The sequence below is a fragment of the Chamaea fasciata genome, unplaced genomic scaffold (genome assembly GCF_029207755.1).
Source record: "Chamaea fasciata isolate MVZ Bird 193981 ecotype frontalis unplaced genomic scaffold, bChaFas1.0.hap1 SCAF_735, whole genome shotgun sequence".
Taxonomy (NCBI): Eukaryota; Metazoa; Chordata; class Aves; order Passeriformes; family Sylviidae; genus Chamaea; species Chamaea fasciata.
This window is the reverse complement of record NW_027094820.1, coordinates 25,623-51,117: the sequence shown is the minus strand read 5'-3', so window position 1 is coordinate 51,117 and position 25,495 is coordinate 25,623. Positions and strand designations below refer to the sequence as shown.

At 55.7% G+C, this 25,495-nt stretch overlaps 2 protein-coding genes and 1 long non-coding RNA gene across 5 annotated transcripts; all 3 read right to left on the bottom strand.

Annotated features, from left to right (window-relative positions):
* Positions 1-605: 605 nt before the first annotated feature.
* On the bottom strand, positions 606-7,589 carry ELP5 (elongator acetyltransferase complex subunit 5). Of its 2 annotated transcripts, XM_066209190.1 has the most exons (6): positions 7,490-7,589; positions 6,347-6,407; positions 6,003-6,083; positions 4,947-5,159; positions 2,408-2,601; positions 606-740 (listed from the first exon to the last, which is right to left on the bottom strand). In XM_066209190.1, the coding sequence occupies exons 1-5, from the start codon at positions 7,530-7,532 to the stop codon at positions 2,427-2,429; spliced, it is 573 nt and encodes a 190-aa protein (XP_066065287.1). In that variant the 5' UTR covers positions 7,533-7,589; the 3' UTR covers positions 606-740; positions 2,408-2,426. The 2 variants fall into 2 exon arrangements, 1 of the variants encoding a protein (XP_066065287.1); XR_010725444.1 differs by lacking the exons at positions 4,947-5,159; positions 6,003-6,083; positions 6,347-6,407; positions 7,490-7,589 and adding an exon at positions 3,792-4,142.
* Positions 7,590-8,124: 535 nt separating this feature from the next.
* Positions 8,125-12,509, bottom strand: LOC136305874 (uncharacterized). The gene is made up of 2 exons (XR_010725445.1): positions 12,186-12,509; positions 8,125-9,516 (listed from the first exon to the last, which is right to left on the bottom strand). It is a non-coding gene; the product is annotated as an uncharacterized lncRNA (long non-coding RNA).
* An 8,138-nt stretch (positions 12,510-20,647) lies between these two features.
* Positions 20,648-25,465, bottom strand: MED11 (mediator complex subunit 11). Of its 2 annotated transcripts, XM_066209192.1 has the most exons (4): positions 25,410-25,465; positions 24,474-24,724; positions 23,095-23,225; positions 20,648-22,216 (listed from the first exon to the last, which is right to left on the bottom strand). In XM_066209192.1, exons 2-4 carry the CDS (start codon positions 24,556-24,558, stop codon positions 22,079-22,081), a joined length of 354 nt encoding a protein of 117 aa, XP_066065289.1. In that variant the 5' UTR covers positions 24,559-24,724; positions 25,410-25,465; the 3' UTR covers positions 20,648-22,078. The 2 variants fall into 2 exon arrangements, with proteins under 2 accessions (XP_066065289.1, XP_066065288.1); XM_066209191.1 differs by having other exon boundaries at positions 24,474-25,436.
* Positions 25,466-25,495: the final 30 nt, after the last annotated feature.

The following is a 25,495-nucleotide window of genomic DNA, read 5'->3' as shown; positions in this document are numbered from 1 at the left end:
ACCGCTTACATGCAAATTAGGGGGCGTGGTTTCCAGATTTAGAAATAGTTCATATTCAAATGTCTTCATGCAAACTAAGAGGCGTGGTCTGGTGTAAGGGCGGGGGCAGGTTCTCCTTATGCAAATTAGAGTAGGCATATTATACACGGTGCTACAGTAATTGTATTTAAATGAGGGGCGTGGCCTCCTCTTTCAGCCCCTCCCACTCCCCAAACCCGTGGGGTTTCGCCCCCGGAAATTTGGGAATTTTTCTCACCAAAAATGGGGATTTCTTTTTTTTTTTTCCCCCCGCAAAACTTTGGGATATTTTCCCGAAAACATCCGGGATATTTTCCCGAAAACATTCGGGATATTTTCCCGAAAACATTCGGGATATTTTTCTCCCCTCCCCCCCCAAAAAATCCGATTTCCCTCCCAAAATCCGGCAACGTCTTCCCCAAACCTTGGGATTTCTCTCCCGAAAATCGGGGCGGGTTTTTTTCCTCCCCTAAAATTTGGATATTTGGGGTGTTTTTCCCCCAAAAATCTGGGAATTTTTTTGTTTCCCCCCCCCCAAAACTTTGGGATTTTCTCCCGAAACGAGCGGAGGGGAGGGGGGGGGGGGATGGGTGTGGAAAAGTTCTTTATTGGGACCCCGATTTTGGGGTTTTTCAGCCCAAATTTGGGGCTCCCGGGGGCGGTCAAAGGTCCAGGTCCTCGTCGGGGTCCTCGGGGTCCTCGGGGGCGGCTCGGGGGCGTCCCTGGGGGGATTCGGGGGAAATTTGGGGGGTTTGGGGGGATTTTTGGGGGGATTCGGGGAAATTTGGGGGGTTTGGGGGGATTTTGGGGGGATTCGGGGGAAATTTGGGGGGTTTGGGGGGATTTTGGGGGGATTCGGGGAAATTTGGGGGTTTGGGGGGATTTTGGGGGTGAATTGGGAATTTTTTTTGGGGGGGGTGATTTAGGGGGAGTTTGAGATTCGTTTCGGGGTTTTTGGGGGGGTGATTTCGGGGGATTTGGGGGGGTCATTTCAGAGCCATTTTTGGGGGTGATTTGGGGGATTTTTGGGGGGTGATTTCAGAGCCATTTTTGGGGTGATTTGGGGGATTTTTGGGGGGGTCATTTCAGAGCCATTTTTGGGGGTTTTTTGGGGTTTTTGGGGGGTGATTTCGGGGGGGTTCGGGGGGTGATTTCAGAGCCATTTTTTGGGGTGATTTGGGGTTTTTTCCTGGGGTGATTTTGGGGGTTTGGGGGGTGATTTCAGGACAGTTTTTTGGGGTGGTTTGGGGGCAATTTTTGGGGTGATTTGGGGGATTTTTGGGGGGTGATTTCAGAGCCATTTTTGGGGTGATTTGGGGTTTTTTGGGAGATTTTGGGGGTTTTTGGGGGGTGATTTCAGAGCCATTTTTGGGGTGATTTGGGGTTTTTTGGGGGGTGATTTTGGGGGTTTTTTGGGGTGTGATTTCAGGACAATTTTTGGAGTGGTTTTGGGGGCAATTTTTGGGGTGATTTGGGGGATTTTTGGGGGGTCATTTCAGAGCCATTTTTGGGGTGATTTGGGGGATTTTTGGGGGGTCATTTCAGAGCCATTTTTGGGGGTTTTTTGGGGTTTTTGGGGGGTGATTTCGGGGGGTTCGGGGGGTGATTTCAGAGCCATTTTTTGGGGTGATTTGGGGTTTTTTCCTGGGGTGATTTTGGGGGTTTGGGGGGTGATTTCAGGACAGTTTTTTGGGGTGGTTTTGGGGGCAATTTTTGGGGTGATTTGGGGGATTTTTGGGGGTGATTTCAGAGCCATTTTTGGGGTTTTTTGGGGTTTTTGGGGGAGATTTTGGGGGTTTTTGGGGGGTGATTTCAGAGCCATTTTTGGGGTGATTTGGGGTTTTTGGGGGGTGATTTTGGGGGTTTTTTGGGGTGTGATTTCAGGACAATTTTTGGAGTGGTTTTGGGGGCAATTTTTGGGGTGATTTGGGGGATTTTTGGGGGGTCATTTCAGAGCCATTTTTGGGGTGATTTGGGGGATTTTTGGGGGGGTCATTTCAGAGCCATTTTTGGGGGTTTTTTGGGGTTTTTGGGGGGTGATTTCGGGGGGGTTCGGGGGGTGATTTCAGAGCCATTTTTTGGGGTGATTTGGGGTTTTTTCCTGGGGTGATTTTGGGGGTTTGGGGGGTGATTTCAGGACAGTTTTTTGGGGTGGTTTTGGGGGCAATTTTTGGGGTGATTTGGGGGATTTTTGGGGGGTGATTTCAGAGCCATTTTTGGGGGTTTTGGGGGATTTTTGGGGGGTGATTTCAGAGCCATTTTTGGGGTGATTTGGGGTTTTCGGAGGGTGATTTTAGGAGGTTTTTGGGGTGATTTGGGATTAATTTTCGCGGGGGTTTTTTTTTTGGGGGGGAGTGTTTTTGGGGGCGTTTTTTTTCGGGGAACTCACCTGGGCAGGTACGGGGGGCTCAGGGCCGCCCCTCGCCCCCCGCTCGGGCCCCGACAGCCCCAGGCGGAAGGTCACGGGGGGGAGCCCCGAATTGGGGCCGTTCTGGGGCTTTTTTGGGGTCCCCCAAATCCGGGGGGGGCTCGGGCTGGGGGGGCGCCCCCCAGGAGCCGTCGGGGGAGGAGGGTGAGGGTCTCCTGGGGGGGGAAAAGGACACCAAAACGCCCCAAAATCAGCCCAAAACCACCCCAAAATCATCCAAAAATCCCCCAAACAGCCCCAAAGCAGCCCCAAAGCAACCCCAAAATCAGCCCGAATTTACCCGAAATTCATCCAAAATTCCCCCAAAGTTTCTCCAAAATTCCCCCAAAGTTCGTCCAAAATTCCCCCAAAGTTCGTCCAAAATTCCCCCAAATTTCGTCCAAAATTCCCCCAAAGTTCGTCCAAAATTCCCCCAAAGTTCGTCCAAAATTTCCCCAAATTTCGTCCAAAATTGCCCCAAAGTTCGTCCAAAATTCCCCAAATTCACGCCCAAACCCTCCCCCCTCCAAATCTCCCCCCAAAAATCCCCCTCAATTTTCCCCCCCAAAATCTCCCCCAAACCCCCTCAGGACCCCCCAGTGCCCCCCAAACCCTCCCTGAAATCCCCTTTAAATCCCCCTAAATCCCCCCAAAATGTCCCAAATTCCCCCAAATCCCCCCAGTCCCCCATTTGACCCCCCCGTGTCCCCAGGTCACGTCCAGGCCACGCGGGACCCTCCAAATCCCCCCAAATCCCCCCCAGGACCTCCCAAATCCACCCAGATCCCCCCAGATCCCCCCTAAATGCCCCCAAAACCTCCCCAAACCCCCCCCAAATCTCCCCAAAATTCCCCCAAAATCCCCCCAAAATGTCCCCAAATCCCCCCACATCCCCCCAAAATGTCCCCAAAATGTCCCCAAACCCCCCCAAATCTCCCCAAAATCCCCCAAAGTCCCCCCAAATCCCCCAAATTCCCCCTCAAATCCCCCAAAATCCCCCCAAATCCCCCCAAATCCCCCCAAAATGTCCCCAAATCCCCCCAAATCCCCCCCAAATCTCCCCCAAATCCCCGCAGATCCCTCCAAAATGCCCCCAAAACCTCCCCAAATCCCCCCAAATCCCCCAAAATCCCCCCAAAACCCCCCAAATTCCCCCCCAAATCCCCCAAAAATCCCCCCAAAATGTCCCCAAATCCCCCCAAACCCCCCAAACCCCCCCAAATCCCTCCAAATCCCCCCCACATCCCCCCAGATCCCCCAAATCCCTCCCAAATTCCCCCTCAAATCCCCCCAAAAATCCCCCAAATCCCCCCCAAATGTCCCCAAACCCCCAAAATCTCCCCCCAAACCCCCCCCATCCCCCCACCTGCAGGGGCCCCCCCCCCGGCCCGGGGGTCCCGCAGCAGCCGCAGCCTCGGGGGGCCCCGGGGCCCTTTGGGGGGGACGCGGCCGGCAGCAGCTGGGCCCGGGCCAGCGCCGCCAGCGCCCCCCAGCAGGGCGGGGGGGTGCAGGTCCTGGTGCAGCAGAGCCACGATTCGGGCGGGGGGGCTCTGGGGGGGGGGGGGAGGGAAAAAAGTTCCGGAAAAAGCGTCGGCAACAAACGCCGACCGCCGCTGGAAATCCCACCCGGGCTCGTTCAAAGAGGCCGCGAGTCCCCCCCCCCGCCTGGAGTTGGGCCAAAATCGCCCGAATCCGCCCCAAAATGACGCCGAGGCCTCTCAAATGCACCCCAAATCCTGTCAAAATCCCGCCAAAATCGCCCCAAATCCTCAAAATCCCCCCAATCCCCCCCAAATCCCCCAAATGCACCCCAAATCCCGCCAAAATCCCCCAAATTTTCTCCAAAATCCCCCCAAATTCACCCCAAATCCCCCAAATGTACCCCAAATCCCGCCAAAATCCCCCAAATTTCTCCAAAAATCCCCCCAAATTCACCCCCAAAATCTCCCCAAATCCCCAAATTTCTCCAAAATCCCCCCCAAATCCCCCCAAATCCATCCCACAATCCCCCCCAGTCAAATCCCCCCCAAACCCCCCTGAACCTTCCCCAAAATCCCCCAAAATCCCCCAATCCCCCCAAATCCCCCCAAATTCACCCCAAATTCCCCCCAAATCCCCCTGAACCCACCCAAACCCCCCTGAACCTTCCCCAAAATGCCCCAAATCCCCCCCAAACCCCCCCAAATCCATCCCAAAATCCCCCCCAAATCCCCCCAAATTCATCCTAAAATCCCCCCAAATCCCCCCGAACCCACCCAAACCCCCCTGAACCTTCCCCAAAATCCCCCAAATTTCTCCAAATCCCCCCAAATCCATCCCAAAATCCCCCCAAATCCCCCCAAATCCCCCAATCCCCCCCAAATCCCCCCAAATCCATCCCAAAACCCCCCAATCCCCCCCATATCCCCCCAAATTCACCCCAAAATCCCCCAAATTTCTCCAAATCCCCCCAAATCCCCCCCAAATCCCCCCAAATTCCCCCCAAATCTCCCCAAATCCCCCCGCCCCCCCCCGCTCTCACCGTTTCCGGGCCCCCCCCCCAGGGCGGCGCCCAGGGCGCGGCACAGGTGGGGGAGGGGCTCCCGCAGCCCCGCCCAGCTCAGCGAGTCCAGCACCAGCGTGGGGGAGGGGCGGGGCAGCCCCCCCAGGAGCCCCCCCAGGAGCCCCCCCGGGCCCGGGGGCGCCCGGCCCAGCCAGCCCAGGGGGTCCCCCGGAAAAATCCCGGAATTCCAACCTGGGAAACGGCGGGGGAGGGGGAATTTGGGGGGTCTGGGGGGAGTTGGGGGAGATTTTGGGGGGATTTGGGGGGCCCAGGGGGGATTTGGGGGGATTTTTGGGGGAATTTTGGGGGGATTTGGGGGGGATTTGGGGGGTCCAGGGGGGATTTGGGGGGGATTTTGGGGGGTCCAGGGGGGATTTGGGGGGGATTTTGGGGAATTTTGGGGGGATTTGGGGGGATTTTGGGGTGGGGATTTTGGGGTGGGGGACTGAATTTTGGGGGGATTTGGGGGGGGTCCAGGGGGGATTTGGGGGGATTTGGGGGGATTTGGGGGGGTCCAGGGGGATTTGGGGGGGGGATTTTGGGGGTCCAGGGGGAGATTTGTTTGGGGAAGGAATTTTGGGGGATTGAGCCCCCCCCGGACCGGGGGGTCCCCGAAATAATCCCGGAATTCCAACCTGGGAAATGGGGGAGGGGGAAATTTGATGTTTTGGGGTGTTTTGGGGAGTTTTGGGGGGATTTTGGGGGGATTTTGGGGTGTTTTGGGGGGATTTTGGGGTGTTTTGGGGGGATTTTGGGGGGATTTGGGGGTGTTTTCGGGGGATTTTGGGGAGTTTTGGGGTGTTTTGGGGGGATTTTGGGGGGATTTTGGGGTGTTTTGGGGGGATTTTGGGGTGTTTTGGGGTGTTTTGGGGGGATTTTTGGGGAGTTTTGGGGTGTTTTCGGGGGATTTTGGGGAGTTTTGGGGTGTTTTCGGGGGATTTTGGGGAGTTTTGGGGTGTTTTCGGGGGATTTTGGGGTGTTTTGGGGTGTTTCGGGGGTTTTTTTGGGGGGTTTTTTTTTTGTGCCCCCACTCACCGCTCGCTCACGTGGGGGCTCAGCCCTTGCAGGAACTGCTCCCTGGGCACCTCCAGCAGCACCACCAGCACCTGCTCGGCCCTGGGGGGGCGGCCGGGGGGCTCGGAGCCCGTCGGGACCCCCAAAAACCCCCCAAAACCACCCCCAAAACCCCCAAACCCCCCAAAAACCCCCCAAAAACCCCCCAAAACCCCCAAAATCACCCCAACCCCCCCCCCCAAACCACCCCAAATTCCCCTAGGATCCCCAAAACTCGCCCAAAATTCCCCCCAAATCCATGAAAGATCCCCGAAAATCCCCCCCAAAATCCCCCCGAAGTTCCCAAATTCCGCCCAGGTCCTGACCTGGCCACGGCCTCGCTGACCAGCGTCCGCAGGAGGCTCCGGCCCTCGGCCTCGGCGGTGTCTGGGGGCGGAGGGAGACCCCAAAGCTCCAACAAAATCCCCCCAAAACTCCCCCAAAATCTCCCCAAAATTCCCCCAAAACCTCCCCAAAATTCCCCCAAAATCTCCCCAAAATTCTCCCCAAAATTCCCCCAAAGTCCCCCCAAAATCTCCCCAAAATTCCCAAAAAAATCCCCCCAAAATCTCCCCAAATTTCCCCCAAAATCTTCCCAAAATTCCCCCCAAAATCTCCCCAAAATTCCCTCAAAATCTCCCCCAAAATTTCCCCAAAATTCCCCCAAAATTCCCCCAAAACCTCCCCAAAATTCCCCCAAAATCTCCCCCAAAATCTCCCAAAAATTCCCCCAAAACTCCCCCAAAATCTCCCCAAAATTCCCCCAAAATCTCCCCAAAATTCCCCCAAAATCTCCCCAAAATCTCCCCAAATTCTCCCCAAAATTCCCCCAAAATCTCCACCAAAATCTCCCCCAAAATCCTCCCAAAATCTCCCCAAAATCTCCCCCAAAATCCCCCCAAAGTCCCCCCAAAATTCCCCCAAAATTCCCCAAAAAATCCCCCCAAAATCTCCCCAAATTTCCCCCAAAATCTTCCCAAAATTCCCCCCAAAATCTCCCCAAAATTCCCTCAAAATCTCCCCCAAAATTTCCCCAAAATCTCCCCAAAATTCCCCCAAAATTCCCCCAAAACCTCCCCAAAATTCCCCCAAAATCTCCCCCAAAATCTCCCAAAAATTCCCCCAAAACTCCCCCAAAATCTCCCCAAAATTCCCCAAAAAATCCCCCCAAAATCCCCCCAAAATCTCCCCAAAATTCCCCCAAAAATCCTCCCAAATCCCCCCCCCCAAAAAAAACCATTCCCCTCCAATTCCTGACCCAAAAAAGGAAAACTCCCCAAATCTCCCCCCAAAATTCAAACAGATTCCCCCCGAAAACCCTCCCAAATTCCTAAAAACATCCCGAACCTTCCCCCAAAACCGCCGCAAAAAACCCCCAAACCCCCCAAAAACCCCCAAAACCCCCAAACCCCCCCAAAAACCCCCAAAAACCCCCAAAAAACCCCCAAAATCCCCCAAAACCGCCGCACCCCGCACGAGCAGCAGCCCCCCGCCGCTCAGCGCCTCCAGCATCGTCGCGCGGCGCCTCCCGATGACGTCACGCACGGCGCGCGGCCGCCGCCATCTTGCCCCGCCCCGCTCCGCGCCGCCGTACGGAACAGGGCGCCGCCATGCTCCCCGTGGTGACGTCAGAGAGCGACGCGCGTCGCGCGGGTGACGTCACTGCACGGCGCGGCGCCGTGTCGCCGAAGGGACTTCCGGGGAATTTTTGGGATTCCCGCGTCGGGTTTTGCCTCAAATCTCCTCGTTTGGACCCAAAAAGAGGAGGAGAGGACGGGCAAGAAGCGCCTCCGGCCGCCGGGGCCAATTCCTGCCACATCCCGGGAATTATTCCCGCGATTTCCTGGGATTTCCCGCCCTCCCCTTTACTTTTGGGTTGGTTTTTGGCTTTTTTTTTTTTTTTTCCCCCACTCCAGGAAGGATTTGGGGCTGAAAAACTGGGAATAAATCGGGGATTTGGGCAGAAAAACGGGAATTTCACCCGTGGGAAAGGGCGGGGGGAGGTTTGGGGGTCCCTGGGTGAAATCTGGACCCGGAAAAGCCCCAAAAACACCCAAAAAAAAAAAAAAAAAAGGAAAAAAAAAAAAACCACAGAACATTCCTAAAATTTTTGTTTCTTTTATTATTTTCATCCCGTATAAAATCATTGGAGAGAAAAAATAAAACCAAACTCCGCGGGAACCCCCCCGAATTGGGGAGGGGGTCCCGGCACCCGAGAAAGGGGGAAAATAAACCCCAAAATTGGGAGGGAGGAGAAGGGGGAGGGGGGGAAAAAAAAATCCCGAAATTTGGGGGAGGAAAGGAAAAAGAAACCAAAAATGTGGGGGGGAAGGAGGGAAAAAAATAATCCCGAAATTTGGGGGAGGAAAGGCAAAAAAAAACCCTCCAAAATTTGGGGGGGGGGGAAACTGAAATTTGGGGTGAGGAGGAAAAAAAATCCCAAAAAATCTGGGGAGAGGAGGGGGAAAAAACACCCAAAATTTGGGAGAGGGGAAAAAAAAACCCTAAATTTTTTGGGGGGAGAAAGGGGGGGGGAAAAATCCCGAAATTTGGGGAGAGGAAAGGGGAAAAAAAAATAAATTTTTGGGGGAGAAAGGGGGAAAAAATCCCCGAAATTTGGGGAGAGGAAAGGGGGAAAAAAAACCCTAAATTTTTGGGGAGAAAGGGGGAAAAAATCCCGAAATTTGGAGGAGGGAAGGGGAAAAAAAAAAACTAAATTTTTGGGGAGAAAAAAATCCCGAAATTTGGGGAGAGGAAAGGGAAAAAAAAATAAATTTTGGGGGGGAGAAAGGGGGAAAAATCCCGAAATTTGGGAGAGGAAAGGGGAAAAAAAAAACCCTAAATTTTTGGGGGGAGAAAGGGGGAAAAAAATCCCGAAATTTGGGGAGAGGAAAGGGGAAAAAAAAATAAATTTTTGGGGGGAGAAAGGGGAAAAAATCCCGAAATTTGGGAGAGGGGAAAGGAGGAAAGAACCTCAAATTTTGGAGAAGGAAAAAAGAATAATAATAAAATTTGGGGGGGGGGAAGAGGGGAAAAAATCCCGAAATTTGGGAGAGGAAAGGGGAAAAAAAAATTAAATTTTTGGGGAGAAAGAGGGGAAAAAATCCCGAAATTTGGGGAGAGGAAAGGGGGAAAAAAAAATAAATTTTTTGGGGGAGAAAGGGGGGAAAAAATCCCGAAATTTGGGAGAGGAAAGGGGGAAAAAAAATTAAATTTTTGGGGAGAAAGGGGGAAAAAATCCCGAAATTTGGAGGAGGGAAGGGGGAAAAAAAAAAATATATATATATTTTTTTTGGGGGGGGGATGTCTCAGACGAACTCGCGGTTGCTGGGGGGGCGCTGGGGGGGGGTCTTGGCTCGGGGGTAGGCCCGGGCCGCCCCTCCCCCCGCCCCTCCCCCCCCCGCAGGAGCAGCAGGACGAGGCCAGGAGGGACCCCCCGAGCAGCGCCAGCGCCGAGCCCGCCCAGCCCAGGAACAGCGCCGAGCCGAACTCGAACCTGGAGAGGGAAATTTGGGGGCGGGGGACGTGAGAAATGTACAAAAACCTGCCCCGAAAGGGCAAAAAACCCGCTGGAAATAACCCAAAACAGCCGAAAATTAACCCAAAATATCCCGAAAATTAACCCAAAATAGCCAAAAATTAACCCAAAATAGCTGAAAATTAACCCAAAATAGCTGAAAATTAACCCAAACCAGCCGAAAATTAACCCAAAATATCCCGAAATAACCCAAAACAGCCGAAAATTAACCCAAAATATCCCGAAAATTAACCCAAAATATCCCGGAAATAACCCAAAATAGCCAAAAATTAACCCAAAATATCCCAAATTAACCCAAAAGAGCCAAAAATTAACCCAAAATATCCCGAAATAACCCAAAATAGCCAAAAATTAACCCAAAATAGCCAAAAATTAACCCAAAATATCCCGAAATAACCCAAAATAGCCAAAAATTAACCCAAAATATCCCGAAATAACCCAAAATAGCCAAAAATTAACCCAAAATATCCCGAAATAACCCAAAAGAGCCAAAAATTAACCCAAAATATCCCGAATTGAACCCCAAAATCCGCCCCCGCCCAGCCCAGGAACAGCGCCGAGCCGAACTCGAACCTGCGCAGGGAAATTTGGGGGCGGGGACGTGAGAAATGTACAAAAAACCTGCCCCGAAAGGGCAAAAAACCCGCTGGAAATAACCCAAAACAGCCGAAAATTAACCCAAAACAGCCGAAAATTAACCCAAAATATCCCGAAATAACCCAAAATAGCCAAAAATTAACCCAAAATATCCCAAATTAACCCAAAAGAGCCAAAAATTAACCCAAAATATCCCGAAATAACCCAAAATAGCCAAAAATTAACCCAAAATATCCCGAAATAACCCAAAAATATCCCGAAATAACCCAAAATAGCCAAAAATTAACCCAAAACAGCCAAAAATTAACCCAAAATATCCCGAAATAACCCAAAATAGCCAAAAATTAACCCAAAACAGCCAAAAATTAACCCAAAATATCCCGAAATAACCCAAAATAGCCCGAATTGAACCCAAAATCCGCCCAAAATGACCCAAAATATCCCGAATTGAACCCAAAATAGACAAAAATTAACCCAAAATTAGCCGAAAATTAACCCAAAACAGCCAAAAATTAACCCCAAATATCCCGAATTGAACCCAAAATATCCCGAATTTAACCCAAAATATCCCGAATTGAACCCAAAAATCCGCCCCACGCCCAGCCCAGGAACAGCGCCGAGCCGAACTCGAACCTGGGGAGGGAAATTTGGGGTGAGAAACCCCCAAAAGTCAGAAGCAAAAAAATCCCGAAAGAGCAAAAACCCCGCTCTCAGTGACCCAAAATAGCCAAAAATGAACCAAAATGAACCCAAAATAGCAAAAATATGCTCTAAAGAACCCAAAGCATCCCGAAATTGACCCAAGAGCAAAAATCCCGCTCGAAACATCCCACGGTTCACCCAAACGAACCCAAAATGACAAAAAAAGAGCAAAAATCCCGCTCGAAATAACCCAAAACAGCCAAAAATTAACCCAAAGTAGCCAAAAACAGCGAAACCCCTGCTCCGAACAACCCAAAGCCTCCCGGATTTCACCCAAAACGGCAGAAAGAGCGAAAAGCCCGCTCCAAACGCCCCAAAAGTCCCCAAATTGACCCAAAAGATCCCCAAACATCCGGAATTTAACCCCAAAGAGCCCAAAAATAGCGAAAGACCCGCCCTGGAAATGACCCCAAATAACCCCAAAAATCGCCTCAAACCCCCCAAAATCACCTGAAACCCCCAAAAATCACCTGAAAACCCCCAAAAATCACCTGAAAACCCCCAAAAATCGCCTGAAACCCCCAAAAATCACCTGAAACCCCCCAAAATCACCTGAAAACCCCAAAAATCACCTGAAACCCCCAAAAAAATCACCTTAAACCCCCAAAAATCGCCTTAAAAACCCCAAAAATCACCTGAAACCCCCAAAAATCACCTTAAAAACCCCCCAAAATCACCTGAAACCCCAAAAATCACCTGAAAACCCCCAAAAATCGCCTTAAAACCCCAAAAATCACCTGAAAACCCCAAAAATCACCTGAAACCCCCCAAAATCACCTTAAACCCCCCAAAAATCACCTGAAACCCCCCAAAATCACCTTAAACCCCCCAAAAATCACCTGAAACCCCCAAAAATCACCTTAAAACCCCCAAAATCACCTGAAACCCCAAAAATCGCCTTAAACCCCCCAAAAATCACCTTAAAACCCCCAAAAATCACCTGAAACCCCCCAAAAATCACCTTAAAACCCTGAAAATCACCTGAAACCCCCAAAAATCACCTGAAACCCCCAAAAATCGCCTGAAACCCCCAAAATCACCTGAAACCCCCAAAAATCACCTGAAAACCCCAAAAATCACCTGAAACCCCCAAAAATCGCATAAAAACTCCCAAAATCACCTTAAATCCCCATAAATCACCTGAAACCCCCAAAAATCACCTGAAACCCCCAAAAATCACCTTAAAACCCCGAAAAAATCACCTGAAACCCCCAAAATCACCTGAAACGCCCCAATCCGCCCCAACCCCCCGAGGCGGCCCCAGGCGGCGCCCCCAGGAACGCCCCGAGCCCCAAAATCGCCGTTTTTCCGCCCAAAGTGCAGCTCACTTGTAGTTCGTGGGCACCGTGGGGTCGTAGAAGCTGCTGACGATCCGGTGGCCGTACCAGGAGCACGCGACGAGAGCCAGGGAGCGCTGGGGACCCGGAATCCCGTGAGATCACCCCGAAAATACCCCAAATAAACCAAAAAACCAAAAAACCCCCCAAAAAAACCAAAAAAATCCAAAAAAAATCCCAAAAAACCCAAAAAAAATCCCAAAAAACCCCCAAAAAACCCCCAAAAAACCCAAATCTGAGACCCAGGAGCGCTGGTGACCCGGAATCCCGTGAGATCACCCTGAAAATACCCCAAAAAACCCAAAAAAAACCAAAAACCCCCAAAAAAAACCCAAAAAAACCAAAAAACCCCCCCAAAAAACCCCCAAAAACCCCCCCAAAAACCCAAAAACCCCCAGAAAACCCAAAAAAACCCCAAATCTGAGACCCAGGAGCGCTGGGGACCCGGAATCCCGTGAGATCACCCCGAAAATACCCCAAAAAACCCAAAAAACCCAAAAAACCCCCCAAAAAACCAAAAAAACCCCCAAAAACCCCAAAAAACCCAAAAAAACCCCCCCAAAAACCCAAAAAAACCCAAAACAACCCTAAAAAACCCAAATCTGAGAGCCAGGAGCGCTGGGGGACCCGGAATCCCGTGAGATCACCCCCGAAAATACCCCAAATAAACCAAAAAAACCCAAAAAACCCCCCAAAAAACCAAAAAAACCCAAAAAACCCCCCAAAAAAACCCCAAAAAACCCCCCAAAAAACCCAAAAAAACCCCAGAAAACCCAAAAAAAACCCCAAATCTGAGAGCCAGGAGCGCTGGGGACCCGGAATCCCGTGAGATCACCCCGAAAATACCCCAAAAAACCCAAAAAAACCAAAAAAACCCCCAAAAAAACCAAAAAAACCAAAAAACCCCCCCCAAAAAAACAAAAAAACCAAAAAACCCCCCAAAAAAACCCCCAAAAAACACTAAAAAACCCCAAAAAACCCAAATCTGAGAGCCAGGAGCGCTGGGGGACCCGGAATCCCGTGAGATCACCCAGAAAATACCCCAAATAAACCAAAAAACCCAAAAAACCCCCCAAAAAAACCAAAAAAACCAAAAAATCCCCAAAAAACCCAAAAAAATCCCAAAAAAACCCCCCCCAAAAACCCAAAAAACCCCAGAAAACCCAAAAACCCCCAAATCTGAGACCCAGGAGCGCTGGGGGACCCCAAAATCTGCTCAATTCACCCCAAAAAATCCCCAAATCCACAGATCCCGCCCCCCAAAAACCCCAAATCCGCTGAAATCACCCCAAAAAAGGCCCCGAGCCCATTTTCGGGGGTCCCATCCCCATTTTCGGGGGGTCCCGAAGTCATTTTTGGGGTCCCAACCCCATTTTTGGGGGTCCCAACCCCATTTTTGGGGTCCCATCCCCATTTTTGGGGGTCCCAACCCCATTTTTGGGCTCCCATCCCCATTTTCGGGGGTCCCAACCCCATTTTTGGGCTCCCATCCCCATTTTCGGGGGTCCCATCCCCATTTTTGGGGGTCCCAAAGCCATTTTTGGGGCTCCCATCCCCATTTCTGTGGCTCCCATCCCCGTTTTTGGGGGTCCCATCCCCATTTTCGGGCTCCCATCCCCATTTTCGGGGGTCCCATCCCCATTTTCGGGGCTCCCATCCCCATTTTCGGGGGTCCCGAAGGCCTTTTTGGGGCTCCCATCCCCATTTTCGGGGCTCCCATCCCCATTTTTGGGGCTCCCATCCCCATTTTCGGGGGTCCCGAAGTCATTTTTGGGCTCCCATCCCCATTTTCGGGGGTCCCATCCCCATTTTCGGGGGTCCCATCCCCATTTCTGTGGCTCCCATCCCCATTTTTGGGGGTCCCGAAGTCATTTTTGGGCTCCCATCCCCATTTTTGGGGCTCCCATCCCCATTTTCGGGGGTCCCGAAGTCCTTTTTGGGGCTCCCATCCCCATTTTCGGGGGTCCCATCCCCATTTTCGGGGGTCCCGAAGTCCTTTTTGTGGCTCCCATCCCCATTTCTGTGGCTCCCATCCCCATTTTTGGGGGTCCCGAAGTCCTTTTTGGGGCTCCCATCCCCATTTTTGGGGGTCCCATCCCCATTTTTGGGGGTCCCATCCCCATTTTTGGGCTCCCATCCCCATTTTTGGGCTCCCATCCCCATTTTCGGGGGTCCCATCCCCATTTTCGGGGGTCCCGAAGGCCTTTCGGGGGGTCCCACCCCACTCCCCGGCCCCGCTGACCTGCCAGGATGAAGAGGACGCCCCCCGCCCCGGCCACCCGGGCTTTTCTCCGGGGGTCGCCGTCCCCGCAGCGCGTGCACTTCATGCCCCCCACGGCGGCGGCCAGCGCCAGCGGGCCCAGCACGGCCGCGACCACCAGCAGCGCCCGCGTGGCCTGGACGTGACCTGGGGACACCGGGGGGTCAAATGGGGGGTCCTGGGGGGGAGTTGGGGGGATTTGAGGGGTCCTGGGGGGTCCTGGGGGGGGTTTGGAGGGTCCTGGGGGGGATTTGGGGGGTCCTGGGGGGTCCTGGGGGGGGTTTGGGGGGGATTTGGGGGGTCCTGGGGGGGATTTAGGGGGATTTGGGGGGATTTGGAGGGTCCCGCGTGGCCTGGACGTGACCTGGGGACACCGGGGGGTCAAATGGGGGGTCCTGGGGGGGAGTTGGGGGCGATTTGGGGGGGGTTTGGGGGGGATTTGGGGGGGTCCTGGGGGGGATTTGGGGGGGTTTGGGGGGATTTAGGGGGATTTGGGGGGAGATTTGGGGGGATTTGGGGGGTCCTGGGGGGTCCTGGGGGGGGGTTTGGAGGGTCCTGGGGGGGATTTGGGGGGTCCTGGGGGGTCCTGGGGGGGATTTAGGGGGATTTGGGGGGATTTGGAGGGTCCCGCGTGGCCTGGACGTGACCTGGGGGACACCGGGGGGTCAAATGGGGGGTCCTGGGGGGGAGTTGGGGGCGATTTGGGGGGGGTTTGGGGGGGATTTGGGGGGGTCCTGGGGGGGATTTGGGGGGGTTTGGGGGGATTTAGGGGGATTTGGGGGGAGATTTGGGGGGATTTGGGGGGTCCTGGGGGGTCCTGGGGGGGGTTTGGAGGGTCCTGGGGGGGATTTGGGGGGGTCCTGGGGGGTCCTGGGGGGCATTTAGGGGGATTTGGGGGCATTTGGGGGGGATTTGGGGAGATTTGGGGGGATTTGGGGAGATTTGGGGGGTCCTGGGGGGTCCTGGGGGGGATTTGGGGGGTCCCAGGTGACCTGGGCAGGGACAGGGGGGTCACAAGGAGCTCTCGGGGATGATTTTGGGGTCCCCAGGGTGGATTTTGGGGTCCCGGGAGTGATTTTGGGGTCCCGGGGGCGATTTTGGGGGTCCCGGGGATGATTTTGGGGTCCCGGGGGTGATTTTGGGGGTCCCGGGGGTGATTTTGGGGTCCCCAGGGTGGATTTTGGGGTCCCGGGGATGATTTTGGGGTCCCGGGGATGATTTTGGGGTCCCGGGGGTGATTTTGGGGTCCCCAGGGTGGATTTTGGGGTCCCGGGGTGGATTTTGGGGGTCCCGGGGATGATTTTGGGGTCCCCAGGGTGGATTTTGGGGGTCCCGGGGTGGATTTTGGGGTCCCGGGGTGGATTTTGGGGTCCCGGGGTGGATTTTGGGGGTCCCGGGGTGGATTTTGGTGTCCCGGGGATGATTTTGGGGGTCCCGGGGGTGATTTTGGGGTCCCGGGGTGATTTTGGGGTCCCCAGGGTGGATTTTGGGGGTCCTGGGGATGATTTTGTGGTCCCGGGAGTGATTTTGGGGTCCCGGGGATGATTTTGGGGTTCCGGGGTGGATTTTGGGGTCCCGGGGGTGATTTTGGGGTCCCCAGGGTGGATTTTGGGGTCCCGGGGATGATTTTGGGGTCCCGGGGTGATTTTGGGGTTCCGGGGTGGATTTTGGGGTCCCGGGGGTGATTTTGGGGTTCCGGGGTGGATTTTGGGGTCCCGGGGTGATTTTGGGGTTCCGGGGTGGATTTTGGGGTTCCGGGGTGGATTTTGGGGTCCCGGGGGTGATTTTGGGGTCCCGGGGGTGGATTTTGGGGTCCCCAGGGTGGATTTTGGGGTCCCGGGGATGATTTTGTGGTCCCGGGGCGCGGCCGGGGCTGGCACCGGGTGGCAGGTGGGTGTCGGGGACACTGCGGCGGCAGCTGGGGACAGTTGGTGACACTTTGGTGACACTTTGGTGACACGTTTTTTATGGCCCCCCCAGGGGCGACCTTTGGCCGCGGCCGCGCCCCGAAACCGGGAGGGGACAGGGAGGAGACAAGGATGGGGACAGGGAGGGGACAACGGCGGGGACAGGGAGGGGACAATGATGGGGACAGGGAGGGGACAGGGAGGGGACAACGACGGGGACAGGGAGGGGACAACGATGGGGACAGGGAGGGGACAACGGCGGGGACAAGGAGGGGACAACGGCGGGGACAGGGAGGGGACAACGATGGGGACAACGATGGGGACAGGGAGGGGACAGGGAGGGGACAACGGCGGGGACAGGGAGGGGACAATGACGGGGACAGGGAGGGGACAACGGCGGGGACAGGGAGGGGACATCGGCGGGGACAACGATGGGGACAACGATGGGGACAGGGACAGGGTGGGCACACACAGAGACAATGACAGGGACAATGACAGGAACAGGGGTGGCGACAGGGACACCGTGACCCCCCCCCCGTGCCTGCCAATGGAGCTGCCCCGAGTCCCCAATGTCCCCAGTGTCCCCAATGTCCCCAGTGTCCCCAATGTCCCCAAATGTCCCCAGTGTCCCCAAAGCCATCATTGTCACTGTCACACCCCGATGTCCCCAGTGCCCCTGATCCCATCAGTGTCCCCAGCATGTTCCCGATGTCCCCAAACCCCAATCGTCCCAATCCCACCGGTGTCACTGTCACACCCCAGTGTCCCCAGCGTCCCCAATCTCATCAGTGTCCCCAAATGTCCCCAGGGTGTCCCCATGTCCCCAGGGTGTCCCCATGTCCCCAGGGTGTCCCCAGGGTGTCCCCAGTGTCCCCAGGGTGTCCCCAGGGTGTCCCCAGGGTGTCCCCATGTCCCCAGGGTGTCCCCATGTCCCCAGGGTGTCCCCAGGGTGTCCCCAGTGTCCCCAGGGTGTCCCCAGTGTCCCCAGGTCACCTGCCAAGGCCAGGATGGAGTCGTAGCTCTTGCACTGCAGCTGCCCGGTGCTGGTGCTCACGCACTCCATCCACAGCCCCTTCATTGTCCCCATGTCCCCAGGGTGTCCCCATGTCCCCAGGGTGTCCCCAGGGTGTCCCCAGGGTGTCCCCAGTGTCCCCAGGGTGTCCCCAGTGTCCCCAGGTCACCTGCCAAGGCCAGGATGGAGTCGTAGCTCTTGCACTGCAGCTGCCCGGTGCTGGTGCTCACGCACTCCATCCACAGCCCCTTCATTGTCACCAGCGCCGTGATGATGTTGTCACCGGCGAACGACGACACCTCCCACTGCGGCAGCGCCAGCGCCGCCACCAGGGCGGCCCAGCCGGCCAGGGCCAGGGCCAGCCCCAGCGCCTGCAGGCCCCCGTGCGCCATCGCCGGACCCTATGGATCCTATAGGGAGGTTATCGATCGGCATTGGTCATCGATTGGTGTTGTATCGTATCCCATTGGTGCCCTATAGACGCCCCGTGGAACTCCAGAGAACCCCGTGGGTCCCTACGGGCACTTCAAGGGACTCTACAGACACCCTATGGAACCCTATGGACATCCTATGGATTCGTACAGAACCCTATGGAACCCCATAGACACCCTATGGAGCCCTACGGACACCGTATGGACCCTTTTGGACACCATATGGACCCCTATGGAACCCTATGGACACCCTACGGATCTGTACAGAACCCTATAGACACCCTATGGAGCCTTACGGACACCGTATGGACCCTTTTGGACACCATATGGACCCCTATGGAACCCTATAGACATCCTATGGATTCGTACAGAACCCTATGGAACCCCATAGACACCCTATGGAGCCCTACGGACCCCGTATGGACCCTTTTGGACACCATATGGACCCCTATGGATTCGTACAGAACCCTATGGAACGCTATAGACACCCTATGGAGCCCTACGGACACCGTATGGAGCCCTATAGACACCCTCTAGGGCCCAATGGAAACCTTATGGAACCCTATGGACACCCTACGGATTTGTACAGAACCCTATGGAGACCCCATAGACACTCTATGGAGCCCTATGGACACGCTACAGAACCCTATAGACATCCCATGGAACCCTACAGACACCGCATAGACCTCTATAGACATCTTATAGAACCCCATGGACACCCTATGGAGCCCTATGGACACCGTATGGACCCCTATGGAGACCCTATGGAGCCCTATGGACACCCTACAGATTTGTTCAGAACCCTATAGAAGCCTGCAGACACCCTATAGAAGCCTACAGGCATCCTATGAAGCCCTATGGACAGTGTATGGACGCCTATAGACACCCTACGGAACCCCATAGACACCCCACGGGTTTGTATAGAACCCCATAGAAGCCTATGGAGCCCTATGGAGCCCTATGGACACTGTCTAGGCCCCTATAGACACCCTATGGAACCCCATAGACACCCCACGGGTTTGTATAGAACCCTATAGACAGCCCATGGACCCCTATGGAACCCCATAGACACCCCACGGGTTTGTATAGAACCCTATAGAAGCCTATGAACCCCTATGGAACCCCATAGACACCCCACGGATTTGTACAGAGCCCTATAGAAGCCTATGGACCCCTATGGAACCCCATAGACACCCCACGGGTTTGTACAGAACCCTATAGACAGCCCATGGACCCCTATGGACACGGTCTAGGCCCCTATAGACACCCTATAGAGCCCTACAGAAACCTTATGGACCCCTATGGACACCCTATAGAACCCTATGGACACTGTATAGATGCCTATGGACACCCTATGGAACCCCATAGACACCCCACGGATTTACATAGAACCCCATAGAAGCCTACGGATCCCATATAGACCCCTATAGAAGCCTATGGACGCTGTATGGACCCCTATGGACACCCTACAGAGCCCCATAGACAGCCTATGGAGCCCTATGGACACTGTCTAGGCCCCTATAGACACCCTATGGAACCCCATAGACACCCCACGGGTTTGTACAGAGCCCTATAGAAGCCTATGGAGCCCTATGGAGCCCCTATAGAGCCCTATGAACATCATATTGACCCCTATAGAACCCTATGGACACCCTATGGAACCCCATAGACACCCCACGGGTTTGTACAGAGCCCTATAGCGGCCTATGGAGCCCTATGGAGCCCTATGGACACTGTCTAGGCCCCTATAGACACCCTATGGAACCCCATAGACACCCCACGGGTCTGTACAGAGCCCTATAGAAGCCTATGGAGCCCTATGGAGCCCTATGGACACTGTCTAGGCCCCTATAGACACCCTATGGAACCCCATAGACACCCCACGGGTCTGTACAGAGCCCTATAGAAGCCTATGGAGCCCTATGGAGCCCTATGGACACTGTCTAGGCCCCTATAGACACCCTACAGCGCCCTACAGAAACCCCATGGAACCCTATGGACACCCTGCAGACCCTATGGAGACCCTATGGACGGGCCTGGGGACCCTGCAGAGCACCCCGAGCCCCTAGGGATCCCTTATAGATCCCCTATGGATCCCCAATCGCTCCCCGACAGACCGGCCCCTGTTGATCCCTTATGGATCCGCTCCAGCCCCTAGAGATCCCCTATAGAGCCTCCCCGGGCCCCGCCCCTGCGGCTCCTACGGATCCCCAGGTGATCGATCCCCTATAGATCCCCTATAGATTGATCCCCTCGGTCACTTCCGGGTCCGGCGGCGGCTGCGGGCGGATCAATCCCCTACAGATCAATCCCCTATTGATCGATCCCCTATAGCCCCCAATCGATCGATCGATCCCCTATAGATTGATCCCCTCGGTCACTTCCGGGCCCCTACAGATCGATCCCACAGAGCCACCAAGTGATCGATCCCCTCTCGACCGATCCCCTGTGGATCCCCAATCGATCAATCGATCGATCGATCCCCTCTCGACCGATCCCCTATGGATCCCCAATCGATCGATCGATCCCCTCTAGACCGATCCCCTGTGGATCTCCAATTGATCAATCGATCGATCGATCGATCGATTCCCTCTAGACCGATCCCCTATGGATCCCCAATCGATCGATTGATCCCCTATGGATCCCCAATCCATCAATCGATCGATCGATCGATCCCCTCTCGATCGATCCCCTATGGATCCCCAATCGGTCGATCGATCCCCTATGGATCCCCAATCGGTCGATCAATCCCCTATGGATCCCCAATCGGTCGATCGATCCCCTATGGATCCCCAATCGGTCGGTCGATCCCCTATGGATCCCCACTCACCTCGGGGCCCGGCGGCGGCTGCAGGCGGATCGATCCCCCACAGACGGATCCCCAGGTGATCGATCGATCGATCGATCGCTCGGCGGTCGATCGATGATCCCCTCCGGACGGATCCCCTCCGGACGGATCCCCGGCGGGCGGGCGGCGGCTGCGGGCGGCCTCGGGCCAGGGTGGGGGGGGGGGGGGCAAAGGTGAGCGCACCTGGAAATAACGGCCCGTGACGTCAGCGGTGACGTCACCGCCCCGCCCCACGGGGGGCAATAAACGGGGGGGTCAAAGGTCAGGGGTGGGGCCGGGACACGCCCGGGGGGGAGGGGAAGGGGGGTCCTGGGGAGGTTGAGGTTGGATTGGGGGGTCCCCAGGTGAGTTTTGGGGGGTCCCAGGTGAATTTTTGGGGGTCCTCAGGTGACTTTTGGGGTCCCTGGTCGGTTTGTGGGGGTCCCAGGTGACTTTTGGGGTCCCAGGTGAATTTTTGGGGGTCCTCAGGTGACTTTTGGCGTCTCAGGTGAATTTTTGGGGGTCCTCAGGTGAGTTTTGGGGTCCCCAGATCGGTTTGTGGAGGTCCCCAGGTGAATTTTTGGGGCCCCCAGGTGACTTTTGGGGTCTCAGGTGAATTTTTGGGGTCCCCAGGTGACTTTTTGGGGGTCCTCAGGTGAGTTTTGGGGTCCCTGGATGGTTTGTGGGGCCCCCAGGTGACTTTTGGGGTCTCAGGTGACTTTTTGGGGTCCCAGGTGAATTTTTGGGGGTCCTCAGGTGAGTTTTGGGGTCCCTGGTCGGTTTTGGGGGGGTCCCAGGTAAATTTTTGGGGGTCCTCAGGTGAGTTTTGGTGTCCCTGGTTGGTTTGTGGGGGTCCCAGGTGAATTTTGGGGTCCTCAGGTGACTTTTTGGGGCCCCCAGGTGAATTTTGGGGTCCCAGGTAGGATTTTTGGGGGTCCCCAGGTGACTTTTTGTGGTCTCAGGTGACTTTTTGGGGCCCCCAGGTGAATTTTGGGGCCCCCAGGTGACTTTTTGGGGTCTCAGGTGACTTTCCCCCCCTCCCGCGCCCATTACAACTCCCAGCCCAACCGATGACGTCACCCGAGAGCCGGGGACCACGCCCCCTCGGCGCTGATTGGCAGACCTTTCACGAAGTGGGCGTGGCTAGGACAAGCCCACGCCCATTTAATGCCGGGATTCCCCCGCCCGGTGACGTCACCGGCGCCGCGGCGGGAATGAAACAGAAACCGAAATTTGGGGGATTTGGGGACCCCCAAAAGGTGTCCCCAGGTGTGCCCAGGTGTGCCCAGGTGAGCTCAGAGTCTCTCAGCGCTGTCCCCAAACTGTCGCCTCCCCAAAAAACTCCAATTTTTCCTCATTTTCTTGTCCGGAGGCTGTTCCAGGTGTGCCCAGGTGAGCCCAGGTGTGCCCAGGTGTGCCCAGGTGTGCCCAGGTGCGCCCAGGTGCGTCAGGGCTCCAGCATGAGCTCGCAGGCGCGGGCCAGCTCCCCGAGGCGCCGGCGGGCGTAGTCCAGGCGGTTCAGGGCCAGCTGGCAGCTCTTGCGGGCGGCGTAGCTGGAGCCCTCGTGGGGCTGCCCCGTGGCCACCTGCGCAGGTGAGAGACGCACCTGAGAGAGCCCCGAAAACACCCCAAATCCCACCTGGGGGACCCCAAATTCCACCTGGGAAACCCCAAATCCCACCTGGGAAACCCCAAAACCCCAAATTCCACCCGGGAAACACCAAAAACCCCAAATCCCCAGTTAAAACTTCACCTGTGCAGGTGAGGGACGCACCTGAGAGAGCCCCGAAAACACCCCAAATCCCACCTGGGGGACCCCAAATTCCACCTGGGGAACCCCAAATCCTGCCTGGGAAAGCTCAAAAACCCCAAATTCCACCTGGGAAAGCTCAAAAACCCCAAATCCCCAGTTAAAACTTCACCTGTGCAGGTGAGGGACACACCTGAGAGACCCAAATCCCACCTGGGGGAGCCCAAAAACCCCAAATCCCGCCTGGGAAACGCCAAAACCCCCAAATTCCCAATTAAAGCTTCACCTGTGCAGGTGAGGGACGCACCTGAGAGACCCGAATCTCACCTGGGAAACCCCAAAACCCCAAATTCCACCCGGGAAAGCTCAAAAACCCCAAATCCCCAGTTAAAACTTCACCTGTGCAGGTGAGGGACGCACCTGAGAGACCCGAATCCCACCTGGGGGAGCCCAAAACCCCCAAATCCCGCCTGGGAAACGCCAAAAATCCACCTGAGATTCCCCCCAGACCCACCTGAGAACCCTGAGCCCTGGCTCAAATCTCACCTGGACAGGTGAGGGACTCACCTGAGAGCCCAGAAGGCACCTGGGGCCACCCAAAAACCCCACCTGGGCCTCCCCAAACCCACCTGAGACCACCCAAAGCCCCCCCCAATCCACCTGGGACCCCCCCAAAGTCCCCAGATCCCACCTGCCCCCGGCCCAGGCCTCACCTGTGTCAGGTACCGGATCTGGGCCGAGAGCTCGGCCTCCACCTTGGCCACGGCGGCGCCGAACTGAGCGGCCTGACGGTCCAGGTGTCGCTCCTGGGGCTTCTCCTTGGACAGCTCCAGGATCACCGAGCCTGAAAACACACCTGGTCACACCTGGGGACACCTGGGACACACCTGGGGACATCTGGGGACACCTGAGACACACCTGGAGGTACCTGGGACACACCTGGAGACACCCAGGACCCACCTGGGGACATCTGGGGACACCTGAGACACACCTGGAGGTACCTGGGACACACCTGGGGACACCCGGGACACACCTGGGGGTATCTGAGACACACCTGGTCACACCTGGGGGCACCTGGGACACACCTGGGGACACCCGGGACACACCTGGAGGTATCTGAGACACACCTGGGGACAGCTGGGGACACCTGAGACACACCTGGGGGCACCTGGGACACACCTGGGGACAGCTGGGGACACCTGGTCACACCTGGGGGTATCTGAGACACACCTGGGGACATCTGGGGACAGCTGAGACACACCTGGGGGCACCTGGGACACACCTGGTCACACCTGGGGGCACCTGGGACACACCTGGGGACAGCTGGGGACACCTGAGACACACCTGGGGACAGCTGGGGACACCTGAGACACACCTGGGGGCACCTGGGACACACCTGGGGACACCCGGGACACAACTGGGGACATCTGGGACACAACTGGGGGTACCTGGGACACACCTGGTCACACCTGGGACACACCTGGAGACACCCAGGACCCACCTGAGGGCACCTGGGACACATCTGGGGACATCTGGGGACACTTGAGACACACCTGGGGGTACCCGGGACACACCTGGCGACACCCGAGACCCACCTGGGGACACCTGAGACACACCTGGAGGTACCTGGGACACACCTGGGGGCACCTGGGACACACCTGGAGGTACCTGGGACACACCTGGGGACAGCCGGGGCATACCTGGGGACACCTGAGGGCAGCGGGACACACCTGGGGACACCTGGGGATATCTGGGGACACACTTGGGACACACCTGGGGACAGCTGGGACCCCTCCCTCTGACCTCTGACCCCATTTTGGGCTCTCCCATTAGTCCCTTGAGGGGTCACCTGGCGCTGACCACGCCCCTCAAGTCACCACGCCCCAATAAGCCCCACCCCTTACCCCACCCCATCAAGCCTCACCCCCTTTTAGCCCCGCCAATCACAGCCTTCCATCACCATGGCAACCAAAGCCCCGCCCACCCCCGAACCCGGAAGTTCCTCCCCGCGCTCCCCAACCACCGGCCGCCCCTCCCCGGCCGGCCCCGCCCGTTCCCGGAGGCCCCGCCCATTCCCGGAGGCCCCGCCCACCCGCGCTCTGCAGGGACGCGCCGATCTCGCGCTCCAGCTCCTCCAGCGCCCGCAGCCGCTCGTTGGCCACGCCGAACCCCGCCATGCCGCTCCGCCGCCTCCGCTTCCGGTCCCGCCGCCAATGGCAGCGCGGGGCTCGCGGCACGTGACAGGAAGCGTCCGCCAAGGGCCGCTCTGGGCGGGAACTCGCTGGTGGCGGCGCCCCCTGGCGGCCGCTCGGCCTCGTCTCGGGGCTTGGCGATTCTCCCGGGCTGGAAAATATCGATAAAACTGCGCAAAATCCCCTAAAACATGCCCCGAATTCACTCCCAGCTCCACTTAAAGCGTTTATTCATTAGAAATCCCCCACAGCTCGGCCTCGTCTCGGGGCTTGGGGTCCTCCAAGGCTGTTCAATATCATTAAACTACCCGAAACCTTCTAAAACGTTTGCCGAAACCGCCTCTCGATACTTTTCGGAGACCGGCTTTATTTCAAATTACGCTTTTAGTTCCCTTTTGTAGACCTGATTTTGTCGGGCTATGACTTTATTTCCACTTAAGTACCCGATTCCATCCAGGTCACACCTTTGACTTCTTTTGTAGATGTGAATTTAATCACGCCACGACTTTATTTCCCTTTAAACACCTGATTTCTTCCAATCTGCACCTTCCATCCTCTTTTTAAAGACCCGATTTCACCCGCCCCGCGCCTTTTATTTCTTTTTATATCCGTGATCTCCCCCAAGCCTCACCTTTATTTCCTTTTAAATCCCTGATTTCCCTCAAGCCTCACCTTTATTTCCTTTTAAATCCCTGATTTCCCCCAAGCCTCACCTTTATTTCCTTTTAAATCCCTGATTTCCCCCAAGCCTCACCTTTATTTCCTTTTAAATCCCTGATTTCCCCCAAGCCTCACCTTTATTTCCTTTTAAATCCCTGATTTCCCCCAACCCTCACCTTTATTTCCTTTTAAATCCCCGACTCAAACCTTTCATTTAATTAACTTCAACCGCTGCCCCGAAGCCCCGCCCACTCCCCCTCAC

Bases quoted from the DNA above. Each gene is read 5' to 3' on its own strand.
- ELP5 (XM_066209190.1), bottom strand. From the start codon at position 7,532: ATGCTGGAGGCGCTGAGCGGCGGGGGGCTGCTGCTCGTGCGGG. The intron at 6,084-6,346 runs GTCAGGACCTGG...CCGCCCCCCCAG, and splicing joins GTCAGCGAGGCCGTGGCCAG to GGCCGAGCAGGTGCTGGTGG. The intron at 5,160-6,002 runs GTGAGTGGGGGC...GCCGTTTCCCAG, and splicing joins AGCCCCCACGTGAGCGAGCG to GTTGGAATTCCGGGATTTTT.
- MED11 (XM_066209192.1), bottom strand. From the start codon at position 24,558: ATGGCGGGGTTCGGCGTGGCCAACGAGCGGCTGCGGGCGCTGGAGGAG. The intron at 23,226-24,473 runs GTGGGCGGGGCC...GTGTGTTTTCAG, and splicing joins CGCGTCCCTGCAGAGCGCGG to GCTCGGTGATCCTGGAGCTG. The intron at 22,217-23,094 runs GTGAGGCCTGGG...TCACCTGCGCAG, and splicing joins AGATCCGGTACCTGACACAG to GTGGCCACGGGGCAGCCCCA.